The 19,572-nt window shown below is 38.8% G+C and overlaps 2 protein-coding genes across 2 annotated transcripts in view; both read right to left on the bottom strand.

The window, feature by feature from the left end:
* Window positions 1–508: 508 nt before the first annotated feature.
* LOC110461879 (protein MTL1-like) lies at window positions 509–2,977 on the bottom strand. The gene is made up of 4 exons (XM_021515599.1): window positions 2,971–2,977; window positions 2,380–2,582; window positions 2,000–2,285; window positions 509–863 (listed from the first exon to the last, which is right to left on the bottom strand). Exons 1-4 carry the CDS (start codon window positions 2,975–2,977, stop codon window positions 625–627), a joined length of 735 nt encoding a protein of 244 aa, XP_021371274.1. The 3' UTR covers window positions 509–624.
* Window positions 2,859–19,572, bottom strand: part of LOC110461876 (basal body-orientation factor 1-like) — a 52,807-nt gene continuing 36,093 nt past the window's right edge. The window contains exons 8-11 of the mRNA XM_021515595.1: window positions 18,706–18,977; window positions 10,154–10,306; window positions 3,799–3,981; window positions 2,859–3,464 (exon numbers count right to left, since the gene is read on the bottom strand). Coding sequence (XP_021371270.1) covers window positions 3,338–3,464; window positions 3,799–3,981; window positions 10,154–10,306; window positions 18,706–18,977 — 735 coding nt within the window. The 3' untranslated portion in view covers window positions 2,859–3,337. The remainder of the gene's footprint in view (window positions 3,465–3,798; window positions 3,982–10,153; window positions 10,307–18,705; window positions 18,978–19,572) is intronic.

Genomic DNA, 19,572 nt, shown 5'->3' with positions numbered 1-19,572 from the left:
AGCCCACCATCAGATGATGGTGGGCTAAAAAACTTATGTAGAAGGAACAACATAAAAATGACAAGAGGCCCATGGGCCTTAACGGTCACCTGAGTCCTACAGTAATTATTTTTGTTGTTGAAATATGTACCAATTTGAGTAAAAAATAGTATAATGTTAACTTAACTTTGTCAGGACCATGAGCTGATCATTCCTAGACCAATTTTAGGTGAGATCAGCCTATTAGAACTTGTTTTTAAGTTTGAAATAGGTATTTACAAAATACCGGCCATGGCGGCCAAATTGTATTTCTGATTGACCCGAACGATCATTCCTACAAAGTTTCAGTTCAATCGGCCAAGCAGAACTTGACTTTAAGTTTGAAATGTAAAATGTTAACGGACGACGGACGACGGACGACGACGGGCGACGACGGACGAAAACGGATAGCAATAGGGCACTTGAGCTAAAGCTCAGGTGACCTAAAAATATATATACACTTTTGTATATATTATCAAAAGATATTATTGTTTCACCATCTAATGGCATTGTTAAACATTGACTTCATTGACTTTCACTTTTTCAGCAAATCTTTAAAATTCAAAGTTCCAGTAATATTTTTCTTTCACAAACATATATCCATTTCTATATTGATATTGACGTATCCCTAATTAAGTCCTTCACATACTGGTGAGTACTGCTACGTACACTTCCAGATGGGTGAGTACTGCTACGTACACTGCCAGACTGGTGAGTACTGCTACGTACACTGCCAGATGGGCGAGTACTGCTATGTACACTGCCAGACTGGTGAGTACTGTTACGTACACTGCCAGACTGTTGAGTACTGCTACGTACACTGCCAGACGGGTGAGTACTGCTACGTACACTTTTAAGTTTGAAATAGGTATTTACAAAATACCGGCCATGGCGGCCAAATTGTATTTCTGATTGACCCGAACGATCATTCCTACAAAGTTTCAGCCCAATCGGCCAAGCAGAACTTTACTTTAAGTTTGAAATAGTTTTTCAAAATGGCAGCCATGGTGGCCATATTGGATTTCTGATCGACCCGAAAAATAAAAACACTTTGTCAGGCCCATGAGGCGATCATTCCTACCAATTTTCAGTTCAATCGGCCCAGCAGAACTTGACTTTAAGTTTGAAATGTAAAATGTTAACGGACGACGGACGACGGACGACGACGGACGACGACGGACGAAAACGGATAGCAATAGGGCACTTGAGCTAAAGCTCAGGTGACCTAAAAATATATATACACTTTTGTATATATTATGAAAAGATATTATTGTTTCACCATCTAATGGCATTGTTAAACATTGACTTCATTGACTTTCACTTTTTCAGCAAATCTTTAAAATTCAAAGTTCCAGTAATATTTTTCTTTCACAAACATATATCCATTTCTATATTGATATTGACGTATACCTAATTAAGTCCTTCACATACTGGTGAGTACTGCTACGTACACTTCCAGATGGGTGAGTACTGCTACGTACACTGCCAGACGGGTGAGTACTGCTACGTACACTGCCAGACGGGGGAGTACTAGCTGCTATGTACACTGCCAGACGGGTGAGGACTGCTACGTACACTGCCAGACTGGTGAGTACTGCAACGTACACTGCAAGAAGAGTGAGTACTAGCTGCTATGTACACTGCCAGCCGGGTGAGTACTGCTACGTACACTGCCAGACTGGTGAGTACTGCTATGTACACTGCTTGACGGGTGAGTACTGTTACGTACACTGCCAGACTGGTGAGTACTAGCTGCTAAGTACACTGCCAGAGTAGTGAGTACTGCTACGTACACTGCCAGCCTGGTGAGTACTGCTATGTACATTGCCAGAAGGGTGAGTACTAGCTGCTATGTACACTGCCAGACGGGCGAGTACTAGCTGCTATGTACACTGCCAGAGTGGTGAGTACTGCTACGTACACTGCCAGACTGGTGAGTACTGCAACGTACACTGCAAGAAGGGTGAGTACTAGCTGCTATGTACACTGCCAGACGGGTGAGTACTGCTACGTACACTACCAGACTGGTGAGTACTGTTACTGCTAGGTAAACTGCCAGAGGGGTGAGTACTGTTACTGCTACGTACACTGCCAGAGGGATGAGTACTGCTACGTACACTGCCAGACTGGTGAGTACTGCTACATAGACTGCCAGACGGGTGAGTACTGTTACGTACACTGCCAGACTGGTGAGTACTAGCTGCTAAGTACACTGCCAGAGTGGTGAGTACTGCTACGTACACTGCCAGCCTGGTGAGTACTGCTACGTACACTGCCAGAAGTGTGAGTACTAGCTGCTATGTACACTGCCAGACGGGTGAGTACTGCTACGTACACTGCCAGATGGGCGAGTACTGCTATGTACACTGCCAGACTGGTGAGTACTGCTACGTACACTGCCAGATGGGCGAGTACTGCTATGTACACTGCCAGACTGGTGAGTACTGTTACGTACACTGCCAGACTGTTGAGTACTGCTACGTACACTGCCAGACTGGTGAGTACTGCTACGTACACTGCCAGACTGGTAAGTACTGTTACATATAATGCCAGACGGGTGAGTACTGCTACTTACACTGCCAGATGGGTGAGTACTGGTATGTACACTGCCAGACTGGTGAGTACTGTTACATATAATGCCAGACGGGTGAGTACTGCTATTTACACTGCCAGATGGGTGAGTACTGGTACGTACACTGCCAGACTGGTGAGTACTGTTACATATACACTCACATTCTCACTCCTTTAGCAGCATGCCTCGGTCATTTTTAAGATATACAACATATATATTAAAGTAAAAACTAGAAATCTTTCCTTTTAAAGGGAAGATAAAATGATTTCTTCTTCTGAATTTTCTGTAAGTTTAATCTTGCACAGCAGTAAGAACAGGTTTTGTTGTGTATGAACATGTCCATATATAACACATTTATACACTTGTTGAAAAAAATGAACTTGGCATCAAAGTTAACTAGTTCCAATACTGTAGAAACAAGTTTTAGGCACTATCAAAGATTTAACCTTTAATATCAAAGGTTTTTGTTTGACAACAACATTCAGTTCACAAATGCAACTAGCTCATTTCAAGTTCATGTCTATTTTTGGCATTCAATCACAATTGTCCTTTATAACGGTGGTTGGCCCTTGAATCGTATATGTAAGACACAAAATCAATGTTTACTCTGCTATAGACAACACCAAATGGTGACCTCCAACTTGATCCCAGTTGTAATGATTTTCGCTTTAAAATAGCATATCTGGCTTCTATACTTGACCCAGGTTGCTATGAATACAAGATTTTCAGGTGTAACTGAGGAACTTGCTATGTGGCCACAGGTGGAGGGTGTGGCTCCATCCATGCCTTCTGTAGGTCTGGTATTCCGTCTGGCCCTGAGAGAGGGTCTATCTGAGCCTGGGTAAGGAAGGTAGCACCAGCATCATCTTCAGTCCTGGAACATACAAACAGGTAAGTAAACATGGTCAAAAGTTTATGTATATATTAATTGTATTTAGAATATAAGATATGTAAAACAAATATGAAGGAAGTGAGTTATAATCTGTTTTTGTATGTGTTTTATAATACCTATGTTTGTTTGATTTGGTTTGGGTACAAAGGTCATAATATAACAGAAATATCTAGGTAATTTGTATCTAGTTGCAGTATTCAAACCCTGTCAAATTGATGCTTTAGACCTTTAATGGTTCACACAGGCTGATATCAAACATATTCATGAAGCTGCAATGAGATTGCATAATTTTGTCTGTAATTACTAGGCTACATACTTTTCTCCTTGGGTTAGACTCAACCGGTGTTGTCTCTGCTCTATCGACGGGAGGGGAGGGGCAGAGAGAGAATTACCATCCCTTTTCTTATTTCCATTCATTCTAGCAAAAAGATATCGCAGGATTCGTTCCTTCTGTTCCCATGTTAGGTCCCCAATGTCAACTTTACCAGATATGTCATATCTGAAATACAAAATTTATTAAAAAAACTGGTTTGACAAAATCTATATTTTGTTAGATCTAAACTAATCAATCCATTCTTCAACTGTAAGAAATGTCTATTTTTAGGTACATACAACAAAGCTATACATGTAAGCTATCTGGATAATCCTAAAGTTAATTAAATTGAAAGCGAAAATGTTGTGCAAAGCAACAGTTTAAGTATGATTTATAAACAGAAGTCTAGACATCTAAAGCTACTGTTGGTTGTAAGATGGACATATTTACAAACCATGACTAACAAGTCCTTAGCAGAAAAATTTAAAACATTTCAACATGCCATGCTTAAGTTACTGGTGATAAAGTTGGTAAGTAAATATCCTTTGACATGCAGATTCACATATTATATAATACACACATTTCCATAAACTGTGGTGAACAAATGAGGCGTCAGAAACAAAATGATTGATGACAGACATTTTTTTGTGTTTGCAATAAATAATCTATCCTAATATCACGTTACAAATTCGATGAAAGAGATGTGTGTCTTTGTTACTGCTCATTAGTGTGCCTAGTGGTTTTATCGTCACTACCCAAGTTGTCGATGTGAGGACATGACAACACTTGGATTTCACCTATAGTAAATGTAGATTTCCAAGATGCCTATCTATACCCATCTAGAACAGCTGGTTCTGTTCTTCTTGTACTTTTTCAAAAGTCTCCATGTAAGTCTTTCCTTTGTTCATATTAAGTTCTAGTTTTACAGAATTTGTACTAAAAATGTTAAATTTGTTTTCAAACGCACTCCCATTTATCACCTTATGACATGTTCTCAGATATTAATGAAGATTTAATTTTACTAGATTGTTGTTTCCTGAAACCTGACAAGATCTGATCATGTTCAAACAAACATTAGCTTACTCTGTATTTGAGTCCGGTAAGGTAATATCCCACATCTTACAACATTAGCTTATTCTCTGTATTTGAGTCCGGTAAGGGAATATCCCACATCTTACAATTTTAGCTTATACTCTGGATTTGAGTCCGGTAAGGTAATATCCCGCATCTTACAACATTAGCTTATACTCTGTCTTTGAGTCCGGTAAGGTAATATGGCTCATCTTACAACATTAGCTTATCCTCTGTATTTGAGTCCGGTAAGGAAATATCCCACATCTTACAACATTATCTTACTCTGTATTTTAGTCCGGTAATGTAATATCCCACATCTTACAATTTTAGCTTATACTCTGTATTTGAGTCCGGTAAGGTAATATCCCACATCTTACAATTTTAGCTTATACTCTGTATTTGAGTCCGGTAAGGTAATATCCCACATCTTACTTTGTATTTGAGTCTGGTAAGGTAATATCCCACATCTTACAATATTTCTCCAATAACAGTTGGCATTAAACAATATAAAACCATTATTTTACATCAGATATAGTAGTTGTAAGAGAGAGTAGGTAGAGAGTAATCCTACACAGTTCTGTCAATACAGGCCTTCATTCCTAACATTTTGCTACATTATCCCATAGAAAAATTAGGATGTAACAACCGTCTGCAAAACTATCAGCTTTCACCATTCACAGTGCTCTCCAGGTTTATTTTAGGACACCAATCTTGTGTACATTGTGACATCACGTTACTATTGTAGTGTGGTGACATGTAATTGTGATGTCATGACGTCGTTCTTTTGATCAATATAAACCTGAAGAGCCCTGTGAAGGGTGAAAGCTGTTAGTTTTGAAGTCGGTCGTTACATCTCGATTTTTCTATACTTGCTGACTTCAAAAGAACATTTAATTTTAATAATTGTATATGGTAGGTTGTGTATATGATTGCTGTGATGATACACTGTAATGTGTTTGATGTAATATTTCAACACTATTTATAGTGTGACCTTTAACCCAACAATACAGATGCACTTACTTGACCTTCCTCCTGTGAGATGGTGAAAAGAAGAAAAATATGAATGGTCAATGTCTGATATGTACAATGAAAACTACAACTGTCATGTAACAAGACAACATTAGGGACAACTGACAACATTAGGTACAACTAAGGCAGAACCAGACAAGTGACTGTAAGGACAACATTGGGAACAACAGAGGCGGAACCAGACAGGTGATAGTAAGGACAACATTGGGGACAAGTGAGGCGGAACCAGACAGGTGACAGTAAGGACAACATTGGGGACAACTGAGGCGGGACCAGACAGGGGACAGTAAGGACAACATTGGGGACAACTGAGGAAAAACCAGACAGGTGACGGTAAGGAAAACATTGGGGACAACTGAGGCGGAACCAGACAAGTGACGGTAAGACAACATTTGGGACAACTGAGGCGGGACCAGACAGGTGATGGTAGGGACAACATTGTGGACAACTGTGGCGGGACCAGACAGGGGACAGGAAGGACAACATTGGGGACAACTGAGGAAAAACCGGACAGGTGACGGTAAGGAAAACATTGGGGACAACTGAGGCGGGACCAGACAGAGGACGGTAAGGACAACATTGGGGACAACTGAGGCCGGACCAGACAGGTGACGGTAAGGACAACATTGTGGAAAACTGAGGCGTAACCAGACAGGTGAGAGTAAGGACAACATTGGGGAAAACTGAGGCGGAACTAGACAGGTGAAAGTAAGGACAACATTGGGGACAACTGAGGCGGAACCAGACAGGTGACAGTAAGGACAACATTGGAGACAACTGAGGTGCGACCAGACAGGTGACGGTAAAACAACATTATGGACAACTGTGGCGGGACCAGACAGGTGACAGTAAGGACAACATTTGGGACAACTGAGGCGGGACCAGACGGGTGACGGTAAGGACAACATTGGGGACAACTGAGGCGGGACCAGACAAGTGGCTGTGAGGACAACATTTGGGACAACTAAGACAGAACTAGACAGGTGATGGTAAGGACAACATTGGGGACAACTGAGGAAAACCCAGACAGGTGACGGTAAGGAAAACATTGGGGACAACTGAGGCGGGACCAGACAGGTGATGGTAAGGACAACATTGGGGACAACTGAGGTGTGACCAGACAGGTGACGGTAAGGACAACATTGTGGAAAACTGAGGCGTAACCAGACAGGTGAGAGTAAGGACAACATTGGGGAAAACTGAGGCGGAACTAGACAGGTGAAAGTAAGGACAACATTGGGGACAACTGAGGCGGGACCAGACAGGTGAATGTAAGGACAACATTGTGTACAACTAAGGAAAAACCAGACAGGTGACGGTAAGGACAACATTGGGAACAACTGAGGCGGAACCAGACAGGTGACGGTAAGACAACAGGACAACTGAGGAAAAACCAGACAGGTGACGGGAAGGAAAACATTGGGGACAACTGAGGCGGAACCAGACAGGCGACGGTAAGACAACATTTGGGACAACTGAGGCGGGACCCGACGGGTGATGGTAAGGACAACATTGTGGACAACTGAGGAAAAACCAGACAGGTGACGGGAAGGAAAACATTGGGGACAACTGAGGCGGAACCAGACAAGTGACTGTAAGACAACATTTGGGACAACTGAGGCGGGACCAGACGGGTGATGGTAAGGACAGCATTGTGGACAACTGGGGCGGGACCAGACAGGTGATAGTAAGGACAACATTGTGGACAACTGGGGCGGGACCAGACAGGTGAAGGTAAGGACAACATTGTGGGCAACTGAGGAAGAACCAGACAGGTGACAGTAAGGACAACATTTGGGACAACCGAGGCGGGACCAGACAGGTGACAGTAAGGACAAGATTGGGGACAACTGAGGCGGGACCAGACAGGTGATGGTAGGGACAACATTGTGGACAACTGTGGCGGGACCAGACAGGGGACAGGAAGGACAACATTGGGGACAACTGAGGCGGAACCAGACAGGGGACAGTAAGGACAACATTGGGGACAACTGAGGAAGAACCAGACAGGTGACAGTAAGGACAACATTTGGGACAACTGAGGCGGGACCAGACGGGTGACGGTAAGGACAACATTGGGGACAACTGAGAAAGAACCAGACAGGTGACGGTAAGGACAACATTGTGGAAAACTGAGGCGTAACCAGACAGGTGAGAGTAAGGACAACATTGGGGAAAACTGAGGCGGAACTAGACAGGTGAAAGTAAGGACAACATTGGGGACAACTGAGGCGGAACCAGACAGGTGACAGTAAGGACAACATTGGGGACAACTGAGGCGGAACTAGACAGGTGACAGTAAGGACAACATTGTGGACAACTGAGGAAGAACCAGACAGGTGACAGTAAGACAACATTGTGGACAACTGAGGCGGAACCAGACAGGTGACGGTAAGACAACATTTGGGACAACTAAGGCAGAACTAGACAGGTGACGGTAAGGACTGCAGTCTATATACGCATTTGTAACAAGTTATTGTTAGCACACATATTGGCAATTCATTTTGAAACTTTGAAAAAAATTAATGTACGAGGTTAATAAATAAAGATTCCAATCAAAGCAAAATAAAGAAAGCTCAAGCGGCTATTTTCCAAATACTTAGTATAAATGAGTCTCAGACAAAAAGAACATAGAAGCTTACTAGTCAGTTGACATTGATGACAAAAATAAAAAAGATTTTGTACATTCAATACCTAAGCAAAAGATTTTACAAAACAAAGACACCAAAAATCGACATACTACGAACTATGTCAGCTCACAGTCAAACCTCAGATTGACAGAGATTAATACTCAATCACTTCAGCTCACAGTCAAACTTAAGATTGATAGAGATTAATACTCAATCACTTTAGCTCAAAGTCAAAGCTGCCAAACTGACGGAGATCAATACTCAATCACTTCAGCTCACAGTCAAACCTCAGATTGACAGAGATTAATACTCAATCACTACAGCTCACAGTCAAACCTCAGACTGACAGAGATTGTAACTCAATCATTTTCTTCAATTGCTTGGTAATTATAGTTGTAGTCAAATTTGTATTATAGCTAACCTCTTTGGACTATGGGCTACTAATAAATTTTGAGACAAATAAGAACTAAATAGTCTCTGTTCCTAATAATAAAAATCAGAGGGATCTGCTCCTTTATCAAGACAACATCAACAGGAAAACATCGAACAATTACACTAAATAAGAACAAAATTAAAATAAAATGGAACTGATCAGGCTTAAATACAATAATCTCTTTGGCTAATACTTATTAAGTGTTTTGTATCCTACAAGTTTCCAATCTCAAGGATGCAGTGTTATATAAGATAGTATTATTGATATTACTGTTTCTACCAATATTTATTTAGTATCAATCAGGTAGATTTTTATTCTGTGGATATTTAATACACGTATAACCCCAATATACCACCACCTTTCATTCAAAGACACTTTTTGGCCCCGCCCCACAGTTGATACAAAAGTGAATTCCTCTTGCCCGAGGATGTTTTGGACTAAGTTCAAATTCTTCCATTCATACAGTAGAAGAGGAATTTTAAATGATTTACTAATATTCTCCCTAATGGGCTCCGCCCTTCTGCTCTGTGAGGAGCCACACCCTCCATTTATACAAAAGTGAATTTCTCTTGCCCAATGATGTTCTAGACAAAATTTGGTTTGGATCCCTCCATTAATACAGAAGAATGTTTTTAAACATTTTCCCCTATGTACTCCCTAATGGGCCCCTTTTGCATAAGGATGCTCTTTACAACATTTGGATAAAATCCCTCAAAGTAAACTGAAGGAGAAGAATTTTAAACATTTATTACTATATTACCCCTGGACCCTTCCCCTTAGCTCCCATCCCTCTGCACCAAGAAGAGCCACAACCTCCGTTTATACAAAATTTAGTCCCCTTTGCCCAAGGATGTTACAGGCCAAATTTGGATAAAATCAATAAAGCTGTTGAGGACTAGTAGCATTTTAAAGGAAAAGTTGACGGACGGACAGATGGACACTGTGGTATGGCATAAGCTCACAATGGTCCTTCGGACAGACAGGCAAACAAGCTGATTCATGTATGCATCTCCTGAAACACAATTACACTAAAGGAAACAAAAAATTGTGTTTCCCTACAACATTACCAAGAAATGTAAGATTGTCTTATAACCTCTTTCAAGGTTTAGACTTAATTGACCAACAATGAGTTCAAACAGTGTTAGCAAAAACATAATGAAGATTTATGCAACTTAGGGTTGAGAATACATACAAGGTTTCTGCAGCTTCTAAGTCCTTGTAAACACTGTTTGTGCTCTGGTCCGATTTATTGAATGTCCTTATTCTGGGGTAATCTCCCTTTCCTGAGAATGCTTTAAGCATCCTCTGCTGATATGCACCCTGTGCATCTCTGCGATATTGAGCCCTGAAAAATATCATTACCATACTAATAAATTATTGTTCATGTTAACAATGTTTGAGTCTGTTTCATTTTTCCATATTACCCAGAACTTTTTTAGATTAAAAATAGTGATTAAGGCAAAAGATATTTTTTTTTTCATGATGGTTGAGAACTGAAACTGTATGTAATGGGATTAAAATTGGTCTCATTACATAATAAACACATCACCCAATCTTTGCATGTTTTAACTTATCACTAATCAAAGTAAGGCTAGACACACGCCTAAAAACATTGTTAGATTAATGAGATATAATAATCAAATTTTCAATTGTCATATCATTAAAGCTTTGTCAGGTTGAACTAAAGAATTCTGGAATTCACTTTTGATTGAAAGATCAATGTCTTACATACAATGATCAACAACTTTCAACGAAGTTATTGGCTTTCCTGGTGTGTTTTTTTTTTTTTTTTTTTTTTTTTAATTTTCAGTGGAACTACCTGTAATGTAAATTATGACAATGATGGATCATTATATTTGAACATCTAACTCTTTTTCCATCTAGTCTTATTTTGTGGCTAACATGTACCTTTAAAATTGTAAAATTGAAAAGAAAATTGGGGTCTGCTGTGTGTTTTTTCCTGCTATGAGTAGCCATTCCGAACAGACAGTTTTTATCAAAGGTTTCTTATGGGATAATATTAAATTTGGAATATTTAAGTATGTCAATTGTAAAACAAATCNAGGATGCTCCAGACTAAATATGGAAAAAATCCCTTAATCTCGATGGTCGAAGAAGGATTTAAAAGGTTTTACCTCTATTTCTCCTATTGGCCCCCGCCCTTCTGCCCCCTCGGAGACCACACCCATTGCATATACAAAATTGAGTCCCCTTGGCCCAAGGATGCTCCAGACTAAATTAGGATAAAATCCCTAAATCCCTATGGTAAAAGAAGGATTTTAAAGTTTTTACCTCTATTTCCCCTATTGGGCCCCACCTCTCTGCCTCCAGGGGGGTTAGACACACCGTTTATACAAAATTGGTTCCCCTTCACCCAATGATGCTTCATACCAAATTTGGACAAAATCCTGTCATTCGTACAGAAGAAGAAGGTATTTGAAGAATTTGCAATGTTTCCCCTATTGGGCCCCTCCCTTCTGTCCCCAGGTGGGCCACACTCGCTGTTTATACGAAATTGAGTCCCTTTTGTCCAAGGATGCTCCAGACTAAATTAGGATAAAATCCCTCAATCCATATGGTATAAGAAGGATTATAAAGGTTTTACTTCTTTTTCCCCTATTGGGCCCCGCCCCTCAGGTCCCAGGAGGACAAAATTATACAAATTATACAAAATTGGTTCCCCTTTACCCAAGGATGCTCCATACCAAATATGGACCAAATCCTTTCATTCCGACAGAAGGAGAAGGATTTTAAAGAATAATTTGCTACGTTTCCCCTATTGGGCCCCACCTCTCAGGCTCCTGAGGGGCCAGACCCATGGTTTTTACAAAATTGGTTCCCCTTCACCCAAGGATGCTTCAGACCAAATATGGAACAAATCCTTGCATTCCTACAGAAGAAGAAGGATTTTAAAGAATTTGCTATATTTCCCCTATTGGGCCCCGACCCCCAGCCCCCAGGGGGGCCACACCCACCATTTATACAAAATTGAGTCCCCTTGGCCCAAGGATGCTCCAGACTAAATTAGGATAAAATCCTTTAAACCCTACGGTAGAAGAAGGATTTTCAAGGTTTTACCTCTATTTCCCCTATTTGGCCCCGCCCCTCTGCCCCCAGGGGGGCCACACCCACCGTTTATACAAAATTGAGTCCCCTTGGCCTAAGGATACTCTAGACCAAATTTAGTCAAAATCTACATGGCCGTTCAGGACTAGTAGCGTTTTAAAGGAAAAGTTGATGGACGGACGGGCGGATGATGGACGACGGACGCTGCGGTATGACATAAGCTCACCATGGTCCTTCGGCCCAGGTGAGCTAAAAATTGAAACATAGCTGTTTTGAGGTAGCAGTATAAGATGACACCAAACCATCATTTTTTCATTTTTGAAAATTCAGCGGATGATTATACTAGTTGATGGTTGTATCAAAAGAAGAACATGGATGGGTGTTCTTACCAATGAAATGAACACCTGGTGCTCACGTGAGATATTTATGGAACACTCTGATATCACCAATCAGCATTTATACATTTTATGATGATGTTTGGAATTTGAATGAGTAAAATATTTCTATATATTCAATTCATTTATACAGTCCGAAATAAAATACATTGTCCTCGCACGCATAATTTTTTAACACCGTAAACAAAAACCTAAATTTTGAGTTTGAAATATATATCTTCTGATGCTGTTTGAACCTAAGAGTTAATCGTCTCTTGACTAAAATGATAAATAAGTAGGTATTACAAGGATAAACTATTATAATAATTTAACTGTTGACACATTTATTGATTTATAAGTATTTTTGTAAAGAGTGATCCGATTTGGGTACTGATTCGAATCGGGTCCTGCCTCCTTACAGTAGAAATGGGTTAATTTTAAAGTAAAGGGCATGTCTGAGATACACTAGGATAGTGGATTAATTCTACTCAACACACAAACATATATATGAATATATTTATAAACTACATGACAAGTTCAATTTTTTTAGAAAAACATTTTTTTTCTGAAAACTTTTTCCACTTGGACTTGAAAAAAAAAAATGGTTAGCACATATCAAAGAATGCAAAAAAAAAAAAAAAAAAAAAAAAAAAAGATAATTTTAAACTCTAAATTTGATCCCTGCAGATATGATTTTTTTCTTCTTAAAACCTGTCTTAAATCAAATATCATCTACTTGGTAACAGATTTACTCGTGTTTTAGCATGAGTTCATGGAAAAATCCATTGGATTTTTCACAATATTTACAGGTGTACAAAAATAGACTAAATGATAAACTAGCTTTTGTTGTGTAGACACAGATTTGTAGATGACCAAAACTGGCCTCTCAATTCCAATGCAGTTTTTCTTTCATCATCAAATTATGAAGCCCGCACGGTCCATTTAATCATGGAAGTATATAGGCCGAGTTTAGTGCTGATTTATTTTTGAAAATTTTGGTACATGTAATATTATAGAGGTAATTTATTATACAAAAATATTACCCATGGCCATCGTTTCCTACTATACGATATTACGCATGGCCATCATATCAAACTGTACAATATTACCCATGGCCATCGTGTCAAAATGTACAATATTACCCATGGCCATCATATCCTACTGTACTATATTAACCCATGGCCATCGTTTCCTACTGTACAATATTACCCATGGCCATCATATCCTACTGTACTATATTACCCATGGCCATCGTATCCTACTGTACTATATTACCCACGGCCATCGTATCCTACTGTACTATATTACCCATGGCCATCATATCCTATTTTACTATATTACCCATGGCCATTATATCCTAGTGTACTATATAACCCATAGCCATCGTATCCTAATGTTCTATATTTATATAACCCATGGTCATCGTATCCTAATGTACTATATTACCCATGGCCATCGTATCCTACTGTACTATATTACCCATGGCCATCATGTCGTACTGTACTATATTACCCATGGTAATGTACTATATTACCCATGGCTATCGTATCCTTCTGTACTATATTTCCCATGGCCATCGTATCCTTCTGTACTATATTTCCCATGGCCATCGTTTCCTACTGTACTATATTACCCATTGCCATCGTATCCTACTGTACTATATTCCCCACGGGCATCGTATCCTACTGTTCTATATTCCCCATGGCCATCATATCCTATTTTACTATATTACCCATGGCCATTATATCCTAGTGTACTATATAACCCATATCCATCGTATCCTAATGTTCTATATTTATATAACCCATGGTTATCGTATCCTAATGTACTATATTACCCATAGCCATCATATCCTACTGTACTATATTACCCATAGCCATCGTATCCTACTGTACGATATTACCCATGGCCATCGTGTCGTACTGTACTATATTACCCATGGCCATCGTATCCTACTGTACGATATTACCCATGGCCATCATATCTTACTGTTCTATATTACCCATGGCTATCGTGTCGTACTGTACTATATTACCCATGGCCATCTTATCCTACTGTACTATATTACCCATGGCCATCATATCTTACTGTTCTATATTACCCATGGCTAGCGTGTCGTACTGTACTATATTACCCATGGCCATTGTATCCTACTGTACGATATTACCCATGGCCATCGTATCCTACTGTACTATATTTCCCATGGCCATCGTATCCTAATGTACTATATTACCCATGGCCATTGTATCCTACTGTACTATATTATACATGACCCTAATCTCCTACTGTACTATATTACCCATGGCCATCGTGTCATACCGTACTATATTACCCATGGCCATTGTATCCTACTGTACTATATTATCCATGACCATAATATCCTACTGTACTATATTACCCATGGCCATCGTGTCGTACTGTACTATATTACCCATGGCCATCGTATCCTACTGTACTTTATTACCCATGGCCATCGTATCATACTGTACTATATTACCCATGGCCATCGTGTTGTACTGTACTATATTACCCATGGCCATCGTATTCTACTGTACTATATTACCCATGGCCATCGTATCGTACTGTACTTTATTTCCCATGGCCATCGTATCCTACTGTACTATAATACCCATGGCCATCGTATCCTACTGTACTATATTCTATATTACCCATGGCCATCGTATCTTACTGTACTATATTACCCATGGCCATCGTGTTTTTCTGTACTATATTACCCATGGCCATCATTTCCTACAGTACTACATTTCCCATGGCCATCGTATCCTACTGTACTATATTCCCCATGGCCATCGTGTCCTACTGTACTATATTTCCCATGGCCATCGTGTCATACTGTACTATATTTCCCATGGCCACCGTATCCTACTGTACTATATTACCCATGGCCATCATGTCGTACTGTACTATATTACCCATGGCCATCGTATCTACTGTACTATATTATCCATGACCATAATATCCTACTGTACTATATTACCCATGGCCATAGTGTCGTACTGTACTATATTACCCATGGCCATAGTATCCTACTGTACTATATTTCCCATGGCTATCATATCCTACTGTACTATATTACCCATGGCCATGGTATACTACTGTACTATATTACCCATGGCCATCGTGTCATACTGTACTATATTTCCCATGGCCATTGTATCCTACTGTACTATATTATACATGACCCTAATCTCCTACTGTACTATATTACCCATGGCCATCGTGTCGTGCTGTACTATATTACCTATGGCCATCGTATCCTTCTGTACTATATTTCCCATGGCTATCGTATCCTACTGTACTATATTTCCCATGGCCATCATAGCTTACTGTACTATATTACCCATGGCCATCGTATCGTACTGTACTTTATTTCCCATGGCCATCGTATCCTACTGCACTATATTACCCATGGCCATCGTGTTGTTCTGTACTATATTACCCATGGCCATCATTTCCTACTGTACTACATTTCCCATGGCCATCGTATCCTACTGTACTATATTACCCATGGCCATCGTGTCGTACTGTACTATATTTCCCATGGCCATCGTATCCTACTGTACTATATTTCCCATGGCCATCGTATCCTACTGTACTATAATACCCATGGCCATCGTATCCTACTGTACTATATTTCCCATGGCCATCGTGTTGTACTGTACTATATTACCCATGGCCATCGTATCCTACTGTACTATATTTCCCATGGCCATCATATCCTACTGTACTATATTATCCATGGCCATCGTATCCTACAGTACTATATTTCCAATGGCCATCGTATCCTACTGTACTATATTACCCATGGCCATCGTGTCATACTGTACTATATTACTCATGGCCATCATATCCTACTGTACTATATTTCCCATGGCCATCGTATCCTAATGTACTATATATATTACCCATGGTCATCATATCCTACTGTACTATATTACCCATGGCCTTCATATTCTACTGTACTATATTACCCATGGCCATTGTATCCTACTGTACTATTTTACCCATGGCCATCGTATCCTACTGTACTATATTACCCATGGCCATAATATCCTACTGTACTATATAACCCATGGCCATCGTATCCTACTGTACTATATTACCCATGGCCATGGTATACTACTGTACTATATTACCCATGGCCATCGTATCCTACTGTACTATATTACCCATGGCCATCGTATCCTACTTTACACTGCTATCTTAGGTTCTTCATTTTAAATCCTCACAATTATCATTTTAAGGAATTGATATCTGATTTTTCACAATGTTTGTCTTTATATGTTCATGTTCTATAAATCTATAACTATGCATGTTATCAGGATATCTTTAACTCATTCACCCCTGAAGACACATTTGAACTCTTCCAATTCAAAGGTTGGAATATTTCATTAAGAAATTTTAGGGGTGAATGAGTTAATTTGATGCTGAATCAAAAGGAGATGTAAAGGAGACTTGATATAATGATCAATCATCCTTAAGTTCAGTACCCTGGTACACTCTGTAATTGATAAAATGTTTCAATATTGACATACATCTTAATCACTAAATTCTTTAATATCTCAGATAGCTTTTTAATGTCACCCATTTTTTGAGATATTTGTTTATTCTAGTTATTACAATATTTTACTAGTTGTGGAAATACAAATATCTATTGTGCAGAATTAAAGGCATTTTCAATGTGCTGCATGTAAAAATGATAATGAAAATTTAAGAAAATATGTTAATGTTATGCTAAATATTTGTAAATGATCACAGGAACATTACTAGCAAAATGTGTAGAGCAATATAACCCTAAATAGGGTATACTGTAAAATGTGGCAGGCTTTTGTCCACCATTCAGGTGTTAAGTTATTTTGTGAGGAAATATTAGAAGCAACAGACCTACAACGTAGGTGTGATATATACATAATCAGTGTGTAAACATAAAAAATTGACATAAAATACATCTAAACAAAAAAGAGCATTTGGTAATTAACAACACTTTTATGATGGGACTTAATCTTGGCATCACAATGAAAAGATAACAGATTTTAACAAAATGGCATTCACAAAATTTTCAAGAAGGTGCAACAAAGAAAGTACACCTGAAGAAGAAAAACTTTCTCAAAAACTGATGCTTTGCTAGTATTTTAACATTTTAATTATGACATAGCTGTAAAATACTATAAAACTTAAAATCATCCACAACTGCAATAGTCGTTTCTTTTATGTAGACTTGTTCATTATGGTCTAATTGAGGGGTGACAAAGGTTGATCCTTCATGTACTAATACTTAACATGCATCAATCAACCTCTTGTAAGACAAAAAAATACAAAATACTCATTAACAACAGGACTTCACGAAAATATTCAGGCATGCCATATGAAATTTGTGTGGAAACCACATTTACCTGTGATGTTGCTGATAAAGATTTACCTGTAAGGGTTGTGTACCCACCCACAAATACATCAGAATATAATCCACTGGCAATCTTGGAACGGTAAAGGAACAAGTTGCATTACAAATGTGTAGCTTTTTAATGTATAAATTACGCAAAAAAATAATGCAAAATTCTAGCATCTTTAAATGAAATGAAGTATATGAAAATTCATACAAAAATATAAACATGGAATACTGAAATATAAGTTTGATAACTCTTCAATCTAAAATATTGTCATAATCTCAATCAACGTTTTTTTTGTTTGTTTCAGTTTTTTTGGCTCCCAGAAACTCCAACAATACTGTAAATAGTTGAGTCACCAAAGTCTACTTACATAGATCAGTGTTATTGGTATCCATTTTAAATTGAGAGCCAAAACTGATAATTTGATTAAGAAATTCAATATTTTGGGGGCCACGATTGAGGCCAAAGTCCCCAAGCATGCAGACTGACAGATATTTGTATCAAAATTATTTTGAATGGGCTTGACTATGCTAAACAGCATCTAAGACTGATTTTACTGTGCGATTCTTTATCGGATTTGAACTAGTTGTACCGTAAAAACCTGCTGAATCCGTAATGGATAGTTTTAAGAACACCAATAGAAAATTGAAATCTATACAAAAAGAGGAGTATTTTCACCAACCTTCATGAATACACAAGGAACATGAAGTTAGACTTAACTGTATACTGGATGAGTTCAATGGTCCAGAAATCAATTGTACAAATAAATAGGACATTTTTACAAGGAAAATAAGCTCTATTTTGAACCTGGAAAATCTGTCTTATTTATCATGATTTTTTTCTAAAATGTCTGGAATTTCTACGCTAGTAACAAAAATACAACAGGAAAAACTTACTGGTTGGCTGCAATTTCCTGTCTGACTTGCTCAAGAGACTCTAGAAAAAACCTTTCTAGTTCTGTCCTCTGATCAAGAATGTTCTTCGCAAGTTTTTTGACCTTGTTCATTTCCTTAGTTTTAAGCTCTATTACTCTCTGGAGTTTTGCAATTTCAATTTTTGCAGCCTCATTTTCAATACGTGATCTTTCCATGGCTGCCTTCTTGTCGGTTTTGAACTCTCTGGCCATATGACTTAGTGATTGTTCCAGTGTTTGCACCTTTTCATTCAACTGAAAGAGAACAAAATTCCTTTGTACAATAAGTGTATCACAGGTGTGGAGCAAGGTAGGCCCATCCCATGCCATGTGCAGATTTTGTTCAACTTAATAATATGAACAAGAGGTCCATTGGACCTGTATCGCTCACCTGGTTTTATATATGTCATTACAACTGAATGCATTAGTACATCTTTATATGAAATTTCCTCAAAACCAGACAAGATCTATGTTCTAATTCCCAACTGGGACCACAATATCTGACTTTCAAGTAATCAGGGCCTCCATTGAGTTGCCATGTTAACAGATTTTGAAATAAGTAATATGTCATATTACAGGGTGCAATTAGACAATACTTTAATTTTCGTTCAACTATAAGCTTATATAAACCTAGAAACAATTTTTTAACAATTTATGAAAACTACACCATAGAATATGATAATCTATAGCTGTACCATTTCTTAGGACTGCAGGGGTCCAATCAACCTCATTCAATTAAGAAATGTTTGTTCTTCCTCAATAATGTTTTTGACCAAATTTTGTACAATCCACTCAGGCAATTAGGGGGTATTAGCGTCTTAAAGCAAAATATTAGATAATTTTCCTCTTT

The sequence above is a fragment of the Mizuhopecten yessoensis genome, unplaced genomic scaffold (genome assembly GCF_002113885.1).
Source record: "Mizuhopecten yessoensis strain PY_sf001 unplaced genomic scaffold, ASM211388v2 scaffold10697, whole genome shotgun sequence".
Classification (NCBI taxonomy): domain Eukaryota; kingdom Metazoa; phylum Mollusca; class Bivalvia; order Pectinida; family Pectinidae; genus Mizuhopecten; species Mizuhopecten yessoensis.
This window is presented reverse-complemented; position numbering and strand designations above follow the sequence as displayed.

Coding starts and splice junctions, on each gene's coding strand:
- LOC110461879 (XM_021515599.1), bottom strand. Junction 2,286..2,379: donor TCACCAGTCTGGCAGTGTAC/ATAGCAGTACTC, acceptor CTGGCAGTGTAC/GTAGCAGTACTCACCAGGCT. Junction 864..1,999: donor TCACCCGTCTGGCAGTGTAC/ATAGCAGCTAGT, acceptor TTAAAAGTGTAC/GTAGCAGTACTCACCCGTCT.